This window comes from Opisthocomus hoazin, chromosome 14, assembly GCF_030867145.1.
Source record: "Opisthocomus hoazin isolate bOpiHoa1 chromosome 14, bOpiHoa1.hap1, whole genome shotgun sequence".
Classification (NCBI taxonomy): Eukaryota; Metazoa; Chordata; class Aves; order Opisthocomiformes; family Opisthocomidae; genus Opisthocomus; species Opisthocomus hoazin.
Window position 1 is genome coordinate 17806947 of NC_134427.1, and position 18643 is coordinate 17825589.

Consider the following 18643-nt stretch of genomic DNA (forward strand, 5'->3'; position numbering starts at 1 on the left):
TAGACTAAAAAACCAACCAACCAACTTTCTAAAATTTCCCTAAATCCTGTATTTGCTAGAATTGTCAGTTTTGTCCTTCTGCAGTATCCTTCTCCTCCTTGCTTTTCTAACTTGTTTATCCATATATGGCATTGTCTTAACTTTGAACCACAAACGATGAGACTTGAATCATGGTCTAGACTTAGGCCTAGACCTATTTTATATTCCTGGGCATGTTTATATTAGATAAATAATTCGATAAAAATAAGAAGTATCATGACATTTATCCCACTCTTACTTTAAGTAATATTTAAAATTATTTCATGTTCTTCATTTCAGAAAAAGAGCATCATAATTTTATTTCCCTCCAGTAAAACAAGAGATACAAAGTTTTGGAAGAAGAAACGAAAAGTTACACACTGAAGATTCCCCCAGTAAGTTAGTTTCCTAAAAAGTTCTGTAGATGTTAGCTACAAATACATTCTTTTGCCTCTAAAATATATATATATCTCATATATATTCCACATGCTTATAGATCTATCACTGCAGAAACTGAAAACTGTTATCCAGACACAATCACATTTCTTTTAAACTGTACAGCCTCTTTTGCAAGCTACTCATTAAATCATGCCTGGAACTGCATTCAAGCAGTATTCCGAATGAAGTGTAAATGTCACAAATACAGCAATTTCACCTATAATTTTGTTTTATTGGTCCCACAGCACATCAGCAGTTTCTTCTCACCATGGTCAAGAAGTACCGTTCTAGGGGCAGGGGAGAATCACAAAAGGTTTTACCATGGTCAAAAGGTAAGGTAACTTGCCTCTTGCACTGTTACAAGTTCTGAGAAGTCCATGCAAACAATGCCACTGCCATTATATGATGAACTATGAAATTTCTGTCCGCATGCAAACTCCATTCAATCTCAGTGATCATAACCGGGTTACAAAAATCATAATCATATGTGACTACCTCATGCAAAAATGACTTAACAACCATTACAGAAAAGATAGCAAGCACACCTACATGTGTATAATGTTATGTATAAAAACACAATCTGTTTTATTAATTCATGCATTTTTGAAAGGTATCAGTATACATGCACACATTTTACTCTGTTATTCATAAAGAAGTTTCTAAACACTTAAGTTCAATAAAAAGGTCTCTGTGCTTACTGCATAAATATTGCTATGCTGGATTTAAATTCAGCTATTGCCATAAAATCTTAAGCAGGAGATTACAAAAGCAATGCAAACCCCACCATTGTTTGGGGGCTCCTGAACACTTTCATTATTGTTGGAAATGCAAGTACAGAAGAGATTTTTCACTGGCCTTATATCATTCATATCACACCATGTTAAACTTACATGCTAATGCCTAGCACAAATCAAAGCCAAAAAGGACATGACTATAAAGGGGGGCCCCTCCACCACAAAATGGAGGTTCTGGGGAGAACAGCGTGTTGTGCAGGGAGCCTCTATGTCCTCTATTCCCTACTGCACTACCTTTTTCTGCATGCACAAGGAAGATCATGACCATAGCTTCACAACCTGTTATAACTGATGAACAAAAGAAAATAACAAAAAGAGTGACTACCAAGAAGCATTTCTCAAAGTGATCCCCCAAACACCCACGTTTGAAACTGTGGGGGTTTTCAGTTACAACAAAAAAAACAGAAGTGCATAGGAGAATTAAGTGCATTTAAAAACACATAGTACAGAAGACACTCTTGCCCAAGCTAACATAGTAACATGAAACAGACAAACTGGCCAATAACCCCTGAGCAGTTGGACTCCTGAAACACAGCAGGCAGCGCAGTCAGTGAACCTGTCAAGCTATGATTGCTTAAATCAGCTACACATACGGCCCTGAACGGGAACGCTCCTGGCACACCTGGACTGATTTAGGAAGCTGCAACCAGGTCCCTCAGCACACAGAGGCTGCCCCGTAGGACGGAAAGGAACGACTAAGCTGATCCTGCCTCACCCGAGCCAAAGCACACAGTGCTAGGCACCTTGCAACAGGCAGAAAGGTGGGAACGGGGGCCGAGACCCCTGCCAGAAAGGTCACCGCCGTGGAGCCAGCGAAGCACGGAGGCTGCAGGCTCCCCATCCCCCCGGGGGGGCGGCTAACGAGGAGCCCGACCCCCGGTAAACCCGGCCCCGAGGCAGGAAGGGGGCGCTCAGGGCCGGGCAGCGGGCGGCAGCAGAGCTAGGCCCAGCTCCGCGGGAAGAGTCTCGGCGCAGGGCGCCAGCAATCGCCAGAGGAGGCCGCGCCGGAAAGGAAGGCGGCCAGAGCCTTCCGCCCGAGCGGGGCTTCGTCCCTAAGTCCCGGCAGCAAGGACACAGCCCCGAGCGACGTCCTCCCCGCCCGCTCCCACCTCCCCGCCGCCCCCCCGCCAGCCTCCCTCGGCCGCTGAGGCCCAGGCCCTCCCCCCCTCCCGCAGGCCGGCGGCCCGCAGCGCCCCACCGCCTTCCCGCGTGAAGACCCCCGCACTCACAACTCGCTCTTGCCCCCCTTCTCCCAGTTCTTTATCCACTCGGCGGGGAGCAGCGTCGCCATCTTCCCCGTGTGCCGCCGAGAGCCCGAATGGTGGAGCAGCGGGCCCGGGTCAGAACGGACGCAAGGGCCGCGAGGCACGACGGTACGCGAGCTGAGAGCGGAGCGGAGCGCACCGCGCCTGCGCACTAGCGCGCCCCAGCCCCGCCCTCCCCTCAGCGCGGCTGCCTACGCGACGCTCGGCAGCCCTAAGTGCCGGCGGTGGGTCCCTCCGCCCCGCCGGCCTCGGGTACCCCTGCAGCCGGCCAACACCGGGGACCCGGGTGGGGAGGCCCAGAGGGGCGCGGAGATTCCCGTGGGTCGGGGGAATTGCGTTGCCGTGAGCGCGGAGCCAGGTGCCGCGCGTGGAAAGGTGCTGGGGCCAGGGCGTGCACAAGTGCGTGCTGTGGAAACGCCGTTCGGGAAACCCCCGAGACAGCGCGAGTGTGTGAAACGCGTTTAACGCCTGTGTGAGGTGAAACGGCCTGCGTGAGTTTCGTTTCGATCCCTGAGAAGACAGCTGAGAACAGTTAAAACCCTGCTGTTAGTTTTCAAGTCTTGAGCTTGCAGCTCAGACCCCAGCACCACCACTGGAAAATGGCAGGAGGTTTTCTTTTTTTAAAAAAAGCAGATTCTGTAATGGGAAAAAAACCTCTGCTGTTCCCCAAAACCTCACGGTGCTTGGCGTTGCTGTTCCCCATGCCACCGTAGAACCGTCAGCTGCGGGTAACTGGGATAACCGGGGTAACCAGGGCTCCGGCCGAGGCCGGGAGTCGGCCTGCAGCACAAGCAGGCAGCACACGCATGGCCTCTGTTGATCTACCACCCCTCTAATAAAGAAAATAAACTCTTTGTGGACGTTGCCTTCGCATGTAAGCAACTTCTTCCTCTACTTCACAGTGCGTAAGCGGCGTGTAGCTTCGTACAGGCGTGGGAGCAGCCGCCACAGAAGCAGCAGAGCCAGCGTTAGACTGACTCGCCAACAGAGAGCTAACACACCAAACTAGGGTTTAAAGAAAAGAGTTTGAGAGAAATGAAGAAGATGGTATGGTTTTCAGAACATCATGTGCCTGAAGCTCCTGTGGGCCTCAACCAGTCCCTTCAGGCATTTAACTTGTTGTCAAGCTCCACGCATTTGGAAAGCATTAAGCAAAACAGTGCATGGTGGGGGGTGTGCACGCATGTGTTCAGTTGTTCTGACTCTCTGGAAGTCTGGCAGATACAACCCTAGTTGCTCAAAATCCAGAGACCCCTGTCCGTGATGATGAACTACCTCAGCATCCCCCGCAAACCACGCTGCAAGATGAAGAGGCTTTCTCTTTCAAAACAAAAAGCAGATTTTCTTCATCTTTTGTCACAGCATATTTACCAATAAACTATGAAATTGGCTTGTCAATAGCAATTTAGGTAGTATTTTGAAAATTAAAACATTTTTCATTACCTCCTGACAAGTTAGTATTTAATAAATTATGTTATTTATTGAAGTTATTACATTTAGTAAATTCAGGAAATTCTTTTAATAAAAATTGTAAAAAGTTTTATGTAAAAATTATGAAAAATCTAAACTCTCTAATTATATTTTAACCTTTATTGGACATTTTTAATACAGTCACACTAATGTAACATCTTTGTGAGGTAATTTTTTTATAAATAAGATACAGTATTTAACCCTAAACCTGCAAGTACACATTTATTTAATTGATTATATTGCATTATTTATTCTGTTACAGCCTTCAACAGAAATTCAGGGTATCAGTCGTACTTCTTACTGTGTTTGAAATTTGATCGCTTTGCAGATGGTACATCATCTTCATTATGGGTATAAGCACTTATCTCCAACAACTATATGGATGTCTTCTGGTTACCATCCCTAATACATGTGCCCATTTTCTTGCATGTTACTCATCTCTGTAAGTCTCTCCAAGCTGTTCTCAATTTCCTTCAGTTGCTTATCAGGATATATGAGTTAACAAATACTTCATTTGGTCAGGCAGCACATGTTTCTAGTCTTTCTAGAAATTCCTCTTGCCTGTCAAGAAGTGTGTATTTCATCTGCCTTCCCAGTCTTGTACATGCTTCCTCCTCTATTGAAGCTTAAATCATTCCACACATATGATGAAACTGAAGAAAATTGAGAATTTGAAATTTAAAAGATAAAAAGAAAAAAAAAGATGAAGCCTAAGTGCACTTGTGCCTGTTTTGGTGCTAGCACTGCTGTCTTTCTCTGCTGCATGCTGTATTCTCCGCATTTAACAGAAACATACAGCATACAAGCGCTTTGTGTAAAAGTGTTGTTCTGCTCTGAAATTAGCCCTGATCAGAAAGTCTGTAGAATTTCAGCAAATCCATGTAACTGCTAACTGAGAGAGGAAATTGCGTTGTTTTAATTATTGTTCACAGCCAGTCCCTGTGCAAGCTGTATGCTGTACAGAATGCTGCTGTTCTTGATCTGTATGTGCAACACCTACTGCAAAGGGACCCATTACAGCCCCTAAACTCTGCAGTAACACACGTAATGAAGAAGGACACAGATTCTCTGCCTCCAGCACTTAGATTTTAAATTAGACACAAACTACATTTCAGGCATATAGTATGCAATGCAATAAAAGATAAGCTCAGTTTATAAGTGCCTAATACATTTATGATGGGTTTTTTTTATATGTTTCATGAAATAAATATATTCAAAACAGACATGTGAATGATAGAGGCGCAGAATTGCAAGCCTAAGGAATAACATGAGAAGGTATTGGACGAGAGTGTAATAGGTCTATTTAGAAGACAAGCCTAAGAGACGCATGAACAGAAAACAAGAAGTTAGCAAAAGGTATTAGGAACAAGGATTTACACAGGCGCAGAGCTACGCAAGGGCTGAATGTGAACATGTGAGTTTTGCCTTCATGATGAGGATGAAAGGACACTCATGGAGAAATACAGAAGAATAAAGGCATCGTTGCAGGACCAAAAGATGAGATCCCAAGTTTCTTCAAGGAAAGTGAACCACTTCTTCTGTGGAGTATATTGGTTACAGACTGGAATGGGCTGAAAATAAAGAGAACTATTACATGCAATGTAGAAATATATGTGACAGAAACAATTTGAAAATGTAATTGAGCATAGGCTAATAGTAATAGCTATCAAATCTGTGCGGCGCATGTACTTTTACTTGCTATGTTTCTTGCTAGAAGACAATCACTTCAAGATAAAGGTCATTGCTTACAAGTTCTAAGTGTAAGAAGAGTCATTTCAGGTCGATATAGCAACTTTATGTTTCTTTTCATTGTACCACAGGGATGTTTGTGTCTTCATGTGCTAATGCAAACAACATGACAGCAGTGTCACAACTATAAACTGCAAAACTCCAACTTCTCTTTTACTTGGATTTTGTAGTTCAACAATAGAAAAACCTAACACAGACTAATTATTGTAAACTGAAGTATGGGCTTACATAAATTAATTTTGTTTTAAAGTGGACAAGTTAGTTGTGGAAAAGACACAAATGTTCAGTGTTTCACCTCCTTGCAAAATACTGACTGCTTCTGCAAACGCTTGGATCCCTCGACCATCGTTGAGAGCAATTTCGCTAAAAATACTGCCTTTGTTCTCTCTTGGCTACAGCGCCAAACTTCTATTTAAAGATCCTAAATGTTGTGTTTTTTAAATGTTGACTTCACACCGTGCCAATACCAACACCAATACCAATGCCAGTTTTCACTGTTTCAAAGTCTGTGATTTTTGTAGCAAGTGCCTGTGGTGTGGGTCTGTGACAGCAGCAGAGTGCAATGTAGCCCTAATAAAGAAGTAATATTCTATAGCATTCACATTTTAGTTAGCAACCGCAATAATTAATGACATGAGAGCAGATTTTTCAAAGGTGCTAAAGATGCAGTTGGGACCGTAAAAAGATTTTGCAAACGTAGGTCAGATGCCTGGCTCCTGTGGCTTTCAGTGGGTGTCCCGGAACTCCCCGGTTTCAGTACATTTATCTCACAGGCACTCAGTTGCAACTTTAAACCTACAAATACATTGGGATATCTGAATCTTAGAATATATGCACTTTAAGTATGTATCATTAAGGTGTGATACAGCTTTTAAAGGACAAGAGGTTTAAGTGGTTTCATGGTTTCTAAAGCTTCACAAAGGGAACATTGTATTAACAAACAAGGAGGGACTGGTGGAGGATGTGAAGGTCGGAGGTAGACTCGGTTGCAGTGACCATGAAATGGTCGAGTTCAGGATCCTGCGTGGAGGAAGCAGGGCGATAAGCAGGATCAAAACCCTGGACCTCAGGACGGCTAACTTTGGCCTCTTCAAGGAGCTACTGGGAGGAATCCCGTGGGCCAGGGCTCTCAAAGGCAGGGGGGTCCAAGAGTGCTGGTCGCTCTTTAAATGTCACTTCCTCCATGCTCAGGAGCAATGCATCCCCCTGAGAAAGAAATCTAGCAAAGGAGGCAGGAGACCTGGATGGTTAAACAAGGAGCTTCTAGCGGAGATCAGGCAGAAGAGAAAGGTCCATGGAATGTGGAAAGAGGGGCAGGCCACTTGGGAAGAGTACAGAAACGTGGTGAGAGCATGCAGGGATGCGACGAGGAAGGCCAAGGCTCACCTGGAATTGAAGCTGGCAAGGGATGTCAAAAACAACAAGAAGGGCTTCTTCAACTACATCAGCAGCAAAAGGAAGGCTAGGGACAACGTGGGGCCGCTGCTGAATGAGGCGGGTGTCCTGGTGACGGAGGATGCGGAGAAGGCAGAGCTACTGAATGCCTTCTTTGCTTCAGTCTTCAGTGCTAAGACTGGCCCTCAGGAATCCCAGGCCCCGGAGGTAAGAGAAGAAGCCTACAAAGAGGACGACTTTCCCTTGGTCGAGGAGGACTGTGTGAGGGATCACTTAAGTGATCTGGATGTCCACAAATCCATGGGCCCCGATGGAATGCACCCACGAGTGCTGAGAGAGCTGGCGAATGTCATTGCTGAGCCACTCTCCATCATCTTTGAGAGGTCCTGGAGGACAGAAGAGGTGCCCGAGGACTGGAGAAAGGCCAATGTCACTCCAATCTTCAAAAAGGGCAAGAAGGAGGACCCAGGGAACTACAGGCCGGTCAGCCTCACCTCCATCCCGGGAAAGACGATGGAGCAGCTTATCCTGGAGGCCATCATGAAGCAAGTGGAAGAAAAGAAGGTTATCAGGAGTAGTCAGCATGGATTCACCAAGGGGAAATCATGCCTGACCAATCTGATAACTTTCTACGATGACATGACTGGCTGGGTAGACGAAGGGAGAGCCGTGGATGTTGTCTACCTTGACTTCAGCAAGGCTTTCGACACAGTCTCCCATGATATCCTCCTAGGGAAGCTGAGGAAGTGTGGGCTGAATGAGTGGTCGGTGAAGTGGATTGAGAACTGGCTGAATGGCAGAACTCAGAGGGTTGGCATCAGCGGCGCTGAGTCTAGTTGGAGGCTGGTAACAAGTGGTGTCCCCCAGGGGTCAGTACTGGGCCCAGTCTTGTTTAACTTCTTCATCAACGACCTGGATGAAGAGTTAGAATGTACCCTCAGCAAGTTTGCTGATGACACCAAACTGGGAGGTGTGGTAGATACACCAGAAGGCTGTGCTGCCATTCAGCGTGACCTGGATAGGCTGGAAAGCTGGGCAGAGAGGAACCTGATGAGGTTCAACAAAGCCAAATGCAGGGTCCTGCACCTGGGGAGGAACAACCTCATGCACCAGTACAGGCTTGGGGTGGACCTGCTGGAGAGCAGCTCTGTGGAGAGGGACCTGGGCGTCCTGGTGGATGACAGGTTAACCATGAGCCAGCAGTGTGCCCTGGCTGCCAAGAAAGCCAATGGAATCCTGGGGTGCATCAAGAAGAGTGTGGCCAGCAGGACGAGGGAGGTTCTCCTTCCCCTCTACACTGCCCTAGTGAGGCCTCATCTAGAGTACTGTGTCCAGTTCTGGGCTCCCCAGTTCAAGAAAGATGAAGAGCTACTGGAGAGAGTCCAGCGGAGGGCTACAAGGATGGTGAGGGGACTGGAACATCTCCCCTACAAGGAGAGGTTGAGGGAACTGGGCTTGTTCAGCCTGGAGAAGAGAAGGCCGCGAGGGGACCTTATAAATGCTTACAAATATCTCAAGGGTGGGTGTCAGGAGGATGGGGCCAAGCTCTTCTCAGTGGTGCCCAGTGACAGGACAAGGGGCAATGGGCACAAACTGAGGCACAGGAAGTTCCGTCTGAACATGAGGAAGAACTTCTTCCCTCTGAGGGTGACGGAGCACTGGAACAGGCTGCCCAGGGAGGTTGTGGGGTCTCCTTCTCTGGAGATATTCAAGACCCGCCTGGACAAGGTCCTGTGCAGCTTGCTGTAGGTGGCCCTGCTTCGGCAGGAGGGTTGGACTAGATGACCCACAGAGGTCACTTCCAACCCCTACTATTCTGTGATTCTGTGATTCTGTGATTCTGTAACATCACTGAAAAGAATTTTAGAAAACCTGTCAGTGTTGTAGATCCACCATTCGACAGTGACTCAGTAAAAGAGTATTTTGTTATTGTAAGGGTTGGGCTATTAATGATACAGCTTATTAAATACTTAAATAATTATGGAATAATTAGGCCTGGGATTAAAGTACAGTCAATTATTGTCAGACAATTTTACCAAATCAGTATTACTACATTTTCTATATTTTCTGTACATTTCATTTATGATAACTAAATGGTATAGTGAAATTGTGGTAAATAGTATAACTTCTATAGTAACTGAAATGCATTAGCTGCGGGTGCTGATATGCTGCAATTCCTTTGTGTGGTAGGTACTTTGTAAGTTATTTACAATCCATTTAGAGCCTATTCTTGTGAACATTTATTCTGATGAGTAATTTTACCTGCCAAGACTTGCACGGACTAGACATGAGTAAAGTTTCCCTCTTATATAAAGGTTTGCGAAGTCGTGTCCTATTATATTACATTTTTTTCATGTGTAAATATATCGATTTGTAGCTCAGAATTACTTACACTTTTCAACACATTGCAATTCTCTGTTCCAAGTTATTCTTTTCAGGTTTTTAATTAAAATAATTAAGATTACTAAATGAGCATAGGTAGTGAAACAGTTTTCTTATAAATCCACATAACATGAAGTCTTTTCTCAGAAATTGTCATCAAATGAAAGACCACATATTGCCAATTTCATATTTAGAACTGCAACATAGCAGAAATGAAAAGCATATATAAAAGTGTAACTACAAATGAAATGTACTGGGGTTTTAGAGACATATTTTTTCTAGACTCAATTTGCTTGCCATTTTTCCATTAACTCTACTGACACAGTTTAAGATAGATATGGAGGGGAAAACAGATATAGATCTTTATAAAGGACCTAAAAGAAGTTATTTAGCATTTGGCTAAAATGTGTTTTAGTAATTCTCTTGTAGATAGTTGAGCTACTACACATTTCCTAATAGCTATTATATATATATATATATAAAACATACATTTACATCAGCCATTTACATTTTTTATGGCTTTTACAGTCACAGAATCATAGAATATTTTTAGGCTGGAAGGGACTTCTAGTGGCCACCCGCTCTAAAGCCCTGCTTGAAGCAGAGCCTGAAAAGTTCTGTCAGGTTGCTCAGTGCCTTATCTCACAGAGCTGTGGATACTTTCAAGGAGGTGATTTCACTGTCCCAGTGTTTGAGCACCAAAGCATTTTTTCCTTGAGTCAAACTGGAATTTTCCTTGCTGCAACCTGTGCCTACTCTGAGAAGAGTCTTATTCCACAATATTTGTATAGCACTATAGAAAGCATTTTGTGATAGGATTTATATAAAATATGCTCCATTAAACAAAAATGCATGATATATAACCTCTAAAACATGGACACTCATACATTTTAATAAGTTAATACAGACAAAGCAAAATATTTTGAAAGTAAGTATGTACCAATTCCTCTTCAGATTATTATATTATTGACACAGAGTAGTCTTCACTCCTAGGCTACAAAAGCATATTTGATTTTGTCTTATCCTTGCTTATATGGTGGACATCTTTCTTAGTACTACCTGGTGTTATTTGAATGATGAGGAATTCCTAGGTTAAAAAAGTAAGAGCTGTACTTTACTTCTATAAAACCACCTTTATAGTTTATTCTCCATCTTTTAATGAGGCTTTTGTGTGCTAGAAAACATGCCATGGGCATCCTAAGATTCCTGTAAATGAGTCAGAGACCCTTGTTAGAATCTAGGACAGCTTTTCGTTCACTTCTGTTATTTCTAGAGGTTGGCATTTACCTTACTAACTATTAGGATAAAATAAAATTTTGAAAAGAAGGAAAAATGGTGATAACTGCAAAGGCATGGCATGTCAGACAGCAGTCTTAAGTCACCTACTGTGCTTCCTGCCTGAATAAAGAAGCAATCTGAATGTTTTGTCCCAACTACAGTAAAGAAAATGCCTGTGCTGGGCACTATGGTAACAGATGGATAGCAGGAGGAAGTTATTGAGCTTAATGGCAAACACAAGGGTTTCGAGGGTGTAGTATATTATCCCGCAAACACAAAAAAATGTTTTTATTCTTGGTTTTCTAAATAAATACTACTGACACCAATTAGGAGAGCTGAAAATGTACAAAAGCATAGAAATAAAACATCCAACAGCTTATCTCCTCTGTATTAACCCACTCCATGAATTTGTGTGACAAGGCATAACTTTATTATCTGCTCTGAGAGTGCTTTGCTTTTCTTGCATAGACTTTTAAAAATGACTGTTTGGAGTAAAATGTCCTTTATTATTTGGATTTTATATCATGTCCATGTAAGAACTAATTGCTCTAAATTCCTGATTTTTTTTAAATCATTGTTTGGCAATTGTTCCTGTTCTTTTTCTGGGGACATTTCCTAAATTCTCACGCAGAAAAAACATGGCACAAAGAAGGCATGCTTCCACATTTTTCATTTGATTTCCATTTGGTAAATGCTGTTTAGGCAAACAAGAATCCTAAAGATTATCTGGTACCAACTGTTTCTATTCAGCTGGGCAACTGAAAGGAGAAACATTCTCAGACAGTGATTGTCAAACAGATCTTACAACTTTGGGGTTTTTTTCGTAGCTAAACTCAGCATCACTTCATCATCCTGAGCTATAAAAATGTACCAGTTTTAAATAGGATCAGTGGATGTGGAGGAACACACTGTTTGGGTAAGGTTTGCTTGTTTTGAGCTCACAGAAAGCTGGGTTGTTTCAGTAAGAGTTGTTTGTTGTTTGCCTTTCTTACCCACTCTCCAGCGCAGGCAAGAGCCAACCTTAGATTTAGGTTCCGTTCCCAAATCCTATTGGCGTGGAAGTCTTCTGGTCAAGGTGTTGGAACAGTTGCATTCATCTTCTTAACTTGACGGTTCTGTGTACATTCATGCACCTGCTGGTGAAGAATGGAAAGCAGAAAGACTAATTAAGCTCTTCCACACAATGCATGTAAAGAAGGGGCTTTGTTTGTTAAAAACAGTGCTGGGAGCAATGCCTGGAGCAATTGGAACTGCTTTGGTAGGCAGCAGACTAGTTATTTGCTTGACAATATATTTCACTCTACTTCAACGTGTATTTTTTTCTGATCAGAGTATATTGCTTTGAAGAGTGCTGTTTGCTTTTTTTTTGATTAGCATGAACAAGGAAAGACAAAAAGCCCCCAACACCCCCTGGTTCAGCAATGGCTTTCAACAATGGAGAAGTACAGGAAAGAAGAGTATTGTTTCTTTAATCACAGTCTCACCAAATGGCAAAATATTAGTCCAGAAGTGGAGATCTGCAAGTCAGGTGCTGCTGGGATTTGTCTGAAGGATGGAGATGAGCTGTTGTTAAGGGGCTTTGGTCCCAGCCTGTGCTGGAACCATTGCATGGACAATTCCAGTTTGCCTGCTCTGAAGAATGAAGGCTCAATGAAAAACCAATAAATGAATTAAGAAACATTTTGTCTTCCAGTAAATACACCTTCCTAGAAAGTGCTGTATCAAGGTCAATTATTGGAATCTCAAGTTAATAGTATGTGAAGTCTGAGCAGTGGCAGTATCGCTGGCAATGCAATTTAGAGTCTTGCAGCATTACCTGAATTCACTAATGCAGAAAGGCAGAGTACAACTTGTAAAGCAGCTATTCCTGAGCTCAGTTCATTGCTCACTCGTTCGTCTAATAGCTGGATATTCTTCAGGATGGGCCTGGATCACTGCACCTCTTGGATTACATACATCCCACAGAAAGCGGTATTTGACTTGCTGCACTCTGCTGACAAATCTCTTTGCTAGCTTCAGCCCGTAATTAGCCCACAGTCACGCATACGAAGGGGCTGGCACAGCAGCTCCGTGGCAGTAGCAGTGGCTGTTCAGCAGCAGGAGAGCCAGGCGGCGATGCTGGTGTCCAAGCAGCTGTGCAGCATGTGCTTACAGCTTGTTCTCCTGCCACTCTCCTCCAGGATGTGTCCATAGAAACTCCAGGTGACTGGAGTATCTGCAGAGGGTTGGCTGGGTGCTGGGGATGCAGGAAGCGTAGGGAGCCAAAGTTTGCAAACAACAGTCACCGCTTCTCAGTGGGTGGGCAGTAGCTGCAGCTTGCCAGAGTTGATTGGCATGGCTGTTCGCAAGCACTTACCCTACGGCATATGTGAGAAAAAATGGTTTGAACGCCATAGGTATCTCGTGCTGGTTTATTGTGAGAGGTAAGAGTATCAGTCCTTTGAGAGAATATGGAAGTTTGAGTGTAAAACCTCAATTTGGTAAGTCAAACTCGTACCGACATGGTCCACACCCTTGTTTGGGTTGCATAGCTCAGATACCAGATATGTTAAAATGAAAGTGTGTCTGTGGCTAATGATAATCACATAAGAGAAAACCTGAATCCCCACCTAAACTTGGGGTTTGCAGACTGTTAGGAGTCAAGGAAGCTATTTCTGAAGCTGTCAGTCCTGATTCCTCATTCTTGATCCAACCTGGAAGGCAGTCTGGCAGCACTTTGTCCATCGTTCTCTGGTCTGCTGCTGCTTCTCCTTCTGGTACTTTGATTCTGAGAGAGTCTGAAGTCGGAATAGGCTTGATTAAACACACCTGCCTTTGACATGTGACAAATATCTTTTTTTAAGCTTCTGCTTAAGCAGCAATATAAAGCACTTAAGAACTGAAGAAAAGTTTGCCCAGCTAAGGTGCGGATGGTCATTCTGAATTTCTCCTGTGTGTAATAGTTTTCACACGTTGTCAACGGAATGTGGGGAAAATGAATGACCAAAGTGATCAGTTAAAATGGACGTGTTTGTTAACTGTAACGTTCTTCTTCACTCCTCTCTACCTCTTTTCTCCCATCAAGATAACATGTGGAAGCATGCAGGGAATAGGCAAGCATTGCCTTGAACTTGGCATTTTTCTATTTATTATATCACTGACTTACACAGTACCTGTGTGCCAGCACTAATATTGCAGCACGAAGGTATTATGAATAGAAAACCATGTATGTGGTCATATGCCACATGCTTGCTAAGTCCAAAGTCCCAGCTCTAGATAATTATTTCTCACATTAATCAGTTCAAACAGAATGAAAATAAATCACTAGTTGCATGTTTACCATTTTCCTCTTTATTTAGCATTTATCTTTGCTCGCCTGCTCAGTGAGTTGTGAAAGAAAGTAAACACTGCGTTTGGCCCTGATTTGACACCATGTGCAAGTGAAGTTAGAAGTAGTTTCAGCTAGCAGTATACCAAAACATCAAAAGAAGATTGGGTTTTCACATGCTTAAATGCTAACTTTTCCACAGGGCTTGTATTATCGGGTTCAGCACTGCCGCCATTATTTGGTGCTTTTAATTTTAATGAGAAGGTATTTTATTGCGTTGTCTGATCAGCAATGGATTTAAGAGTTATGGGAAAGTTTGTCCTGCCTAAGATTTAATTGCTGAAACTGAAAAGGCTCATCATGTTTTCTCAACTTTTCCTATTTCTGTACTATGATGATACCTCTAATTATCTCTAACTTCCCTTCAGACTTTTCCATTACCTTCACTAAAATGTAATGAGAATGATGTTTATCACCTGCTTGCAACGAAAGGAGATGAAGAATGTGCTGTGATAATAAGTGCTGTGCATAAAGGGAATGGGTATCATACTCTTTTGGAAGAGAGAATCAGATTTGATTTTCTATGCACCAGCATACAAATGCGAGGCTTTCCTATTCCCATCAAACAATTGCATCTCTTCTTCCAATGGTAGCAAGAACATTGGATGTAGTTCAAGGGAAAAACACAGCTTTCAGGCATCTGTTACTTATCAGTTATTCAATTTTCTATTGTCATATTCATGAGAAAATGTTCCTAGTTAAGGCACTGTTTTGTCATTTTTCTGCATTTGATTTTCTTTCTCTGCTGCACCTCTGAAATTCCAGCTCTGGATAGCATAGCTTTTTTCACTCCATTCATTAACCTGATAGTAATGGACTGATTAATGAGTCAATGAGATCAGTAGGAAACAAGCAATTACATTAATTTCTTAGGGAATATATCAACAGTTTCCCATATGAACCTCTGTGACTCATGACCTGTTATTGATTAAACTGTTTGTGTCAAGGAACTGTTTGCTAAGTCTGATTTATATTTATCTGACTCAAACAGCTTGGAAATGATTGAAATTTTTAACATGATTGTGTAAAAAAAGTTTCAAAGAGACCATACTTTTGCTATGATCTGATTTTTCAGTTTTGTATGGTTTGTTATATTTTTGAATCATAGACTCATCAAATAATTCAAGTTGTAAAGGATCTCAGGAGGCAATCTAGTCCAACCTCCTGCAGGGTCATCCATGAGGTCAGATCAAGTTGCTCAGGGCTTTACCCAGTCTGGTCATGAAGCCCTCCAAGGATGGGGACTGCTTGACTGTCCTCATGGTGGGAAAGCCTTTGCTTATACCCACTCAGAACCTCTTGTTTCCATTTATGCACATTGTCCCTTGCGCATCCACCACACACCACTGTGAAGAGCCTGTCTCCATCTTCTTGGTAGCCCCAATATAAGTACAACAAGGTTGCTGTTAGGTCCCCCAAAGTCATACCTTCTCCAGACTGAACAAGTCCTCCCTCTTCTCTTGGCCACCCCTGACCATCCTGGTGGTCCAGGAGCGCTGACCTTGCCCCAGTTGATCAGGGTTTTTCTTGTACTGGCATCCCTAAAATGGATGCAGTATTCTAGAAGTGTTCTAATGAGCGTTGAGTGAAGGGGGTAATGACTCCTGTAGATCAGCAGGTCCTGCGGTCCTGTTCATTCCATCCACCATGCTCCTGGCCACCGTTGCTGCCAGGGCACACTGCTGGTTCATGTCTACCAAGATCCCCAGGTCCTTTTCTGCAGAGCTGCTCCCCAGGCAGGCGGTCCCCAGCAGTTATCATCACAAGAGGTTATTCCTTTCCAGATGCGGGAGTTTGCATTTGTCCTTGTTGAATTTCATGAAGTTTTGTATGATGTGATTAAAAATCTCTACATTACACCAAAATATGTATTTAAAGATTGCAAATAGTAATTTTAAAAGAAATTTTTATTTAATTGTACTAGCAATGTTGTAGAAGGTACATTAAAAAGAAAGTAAAGTAAAAGTAGAAAATGTTACCAGTTCCTCCCCCAGAAGATGTTAAAAGATCATCTTTGCATGAAACAATTCGAAATATTTGGAAATTGTCCAATCTGAAAATTGTCCAAGCTATGAAATGTTCATGTTTCACCAAAAGAAAAAGAAAATCCAAACAAACCCTCCAGAACTCCCAAGCAGAAGGACATTGAAAGATCTCTCATTTAGGAGAAAATTCCCCCCCAATCCACCTGCTGGACTTCCCTCATTCAGACATAGGCAGCGGTTGGAAGCTCCCCTTTATGCCTCCAAATACTGCCCCTTCATTAAGCAAATGTGCCTTTTCAAATGACCTGCAGCCAAAACCACCATTCCCAGACACTGCAGATTCCTCAGCTGATTTGTGCTTACTTTTTAAAATGACATTCTAAATGAAAAACAGCATTTTAAATCAACCCTATGTAACAATATGTACGGTAAGTTTCTTCCCAGGGTAGAAGAAACGAATAGGATTCCAGCGTGCTGTGCAGTACTGGGCTTGGGAGAACAGTGAGTAACTATCACCATCTATGTTATAGAGCATCTACTTTTCAAGCTGCCTGGCTCGTTTCTTTGCATATTTATAGCATAAATTACATGAGCTGAAAAAAATACAATATGGTACATCATGTAGGGACACAGCACTATAGAAACCACGTTGTGCACATGCACATGTACACTTCTACACAGTAAGATGATTTTCCCTATCCATTCATTATAATTTAATGAAGCATATAAATCAGATTGAGAGGCATTTTGTTATCTCACTAAAGGTTCTTTTCATCTCTGTAAAATTTCAGGGTTTTTTTTTTCTTTTTTTTTCAATTTATCTGAGAATAAAATGCAAGACTAAGCCAAAGATACTCAAAAGTATGGAATTGCTCTATGGCCAGTTAAGGTCTATCAAGTAGTGGCTACAACTCCTTCCACAAAAAAGCAGACAGGAAAGCTGAGTGAAGCTACATCTATATGAAGTCAGTAAACTAAATTTTTTGTTTGTTTTAATACAGACTGTTCAACAAATTTTACTAACATTTCAAATGAAAGTGGGAATACAGCAAATATGAATATTTGTCTACGGTCAGTTTGTCTTGACAAAGATATTGCTTGAAATTTTCAGCAAAGTTTGATTCCTCTCTGTAGCTGAAGTACCACCGTTGCGCAATTATATCTGCAATCAAAAATGCTGTGAAGTAATACAATTAGTTTTAGTGCTGTTGGTCACCAAAGGCACTCTGTTGAATTCACAGTATGGCTGTACTCCTTGGCTTACCGTTCCACTGGCTGATTCAGAACTTGATTCAAACTGAACTTGAAGCTGTTCAAACTCAACAGAAAACAAAGGACTAGCTTGCTTAGAAAATGAATGTTTTATGAGGATGACTGTCCTTATTCCAAATGTTTTTCTTCTCCATTATGTTTTCTAATTCTTCTAGGTATTGGTGCTAGAGCTATTTGAGTTTGTTTTATCAAAGATGTCAATTTAGACATCAAAACCTGTAAGTGGGTCACTGTGAAAACACCTTGTGATCTCTAAAAAGAATCTGCTTCATTTGGAAAAGTATCAAAACCTCAGCAGAGCAACGGCCTTCGTGAAAATAATTGCTAATTAATGTATTAATAATGTGGTATGACAAGGATTTAAAAGATTAAATATTCATGTTCACATTGCAGTGTTAAGGTACAAACCTCTTAAAGTGTCATATTACGCCAAAGGCCCTTAAATAAATGATCTTGCTTTGGACTGATGTGAAATGAGTTTAGATTGATGTGAGTTACACTACTACAGTGGAGCTATTTCTCAGACAGTGAAACATGTACAGTTATAATCTTGGCATTTTTAGGCAACCAAATTCTGTCTGGCTCACACAAATATTGCCTGTAATACTCAAGCCTTTTACATTTGATTTTTCTTCTCTTAAGGAAATAGAGAATGCAAATGAAAAAAGAAAAATGTTCTGTGCAGATATTACAGAAAATACAGAGAGGTTTAGACTGTTTATTTGAGAGGTGTGTTTTAGAAGCTCAGTCAGTTGTGTGTCTAAAGCGATTTGTTTCCATAGCACATTTCTTGAGGCCATCCTCGTTCACATTAAAGAACATCCCTGAAATACTTAAATAATAGTTTTGTAGTATTTCCCTGGAAAATGGTCTGCATTTTCAGTACAGTTTTCTTGTCTAGAAATTACTCAATTTCTTGTTTTTACTCTGTACAGATACCCTGAAGATTTAAAATTGAGAGAAATGCCAAACCCCTGAGAAATTGGCCCACACGTTATCTGTGTGGGACTGGAAATTATTCTCGTGAAGGAGTGAGGACCATAGTAACCTCACCAGATGCCAGAAGTACGGAAACAAGTCTACAGATTAGGTTACTTCGAAGAGCTTCTGTAATTTTTGCAGAACAACAAGTATTAAAACTACAGGAATTAAGTTAGATTGTGAGCTAAGCAGATGACTTTGCCTGAAGTTAATTATGGGTGTAATCACATCTTTGCAGTATCAAATTAC

General features: G+C 42.1%; 1 protein-coding gene across 3 annotated transcripts in view; it reads right to left on the bottom strand.

Annotated features, from left to right (window-relative positions):
• THOC2 (THO complex subunit 2) overlaps positions 1-2624 on the bottom strand; it is a 55196-nt gene extending 52572 nt beyond the window's left edge. For all 3 annotated transcript variants that reach the window (XM_075435573.1, XM_075435571.1, XM_075435572.1), the window contains exon 1: positions 2480-2624. In XM_075435573.1, coding sequence (XP_075291688.1) covers positions 2480-2541 — 62 coding nt within the window. In that variant the 5' untranslated portion in view covers positions 2542-2624. The remainder of the gene's footprint in view (positions 1-2479) is intronic.
• Between the last annotated feature and the right edge of the window lie 16019 nt (positions 2625-18643).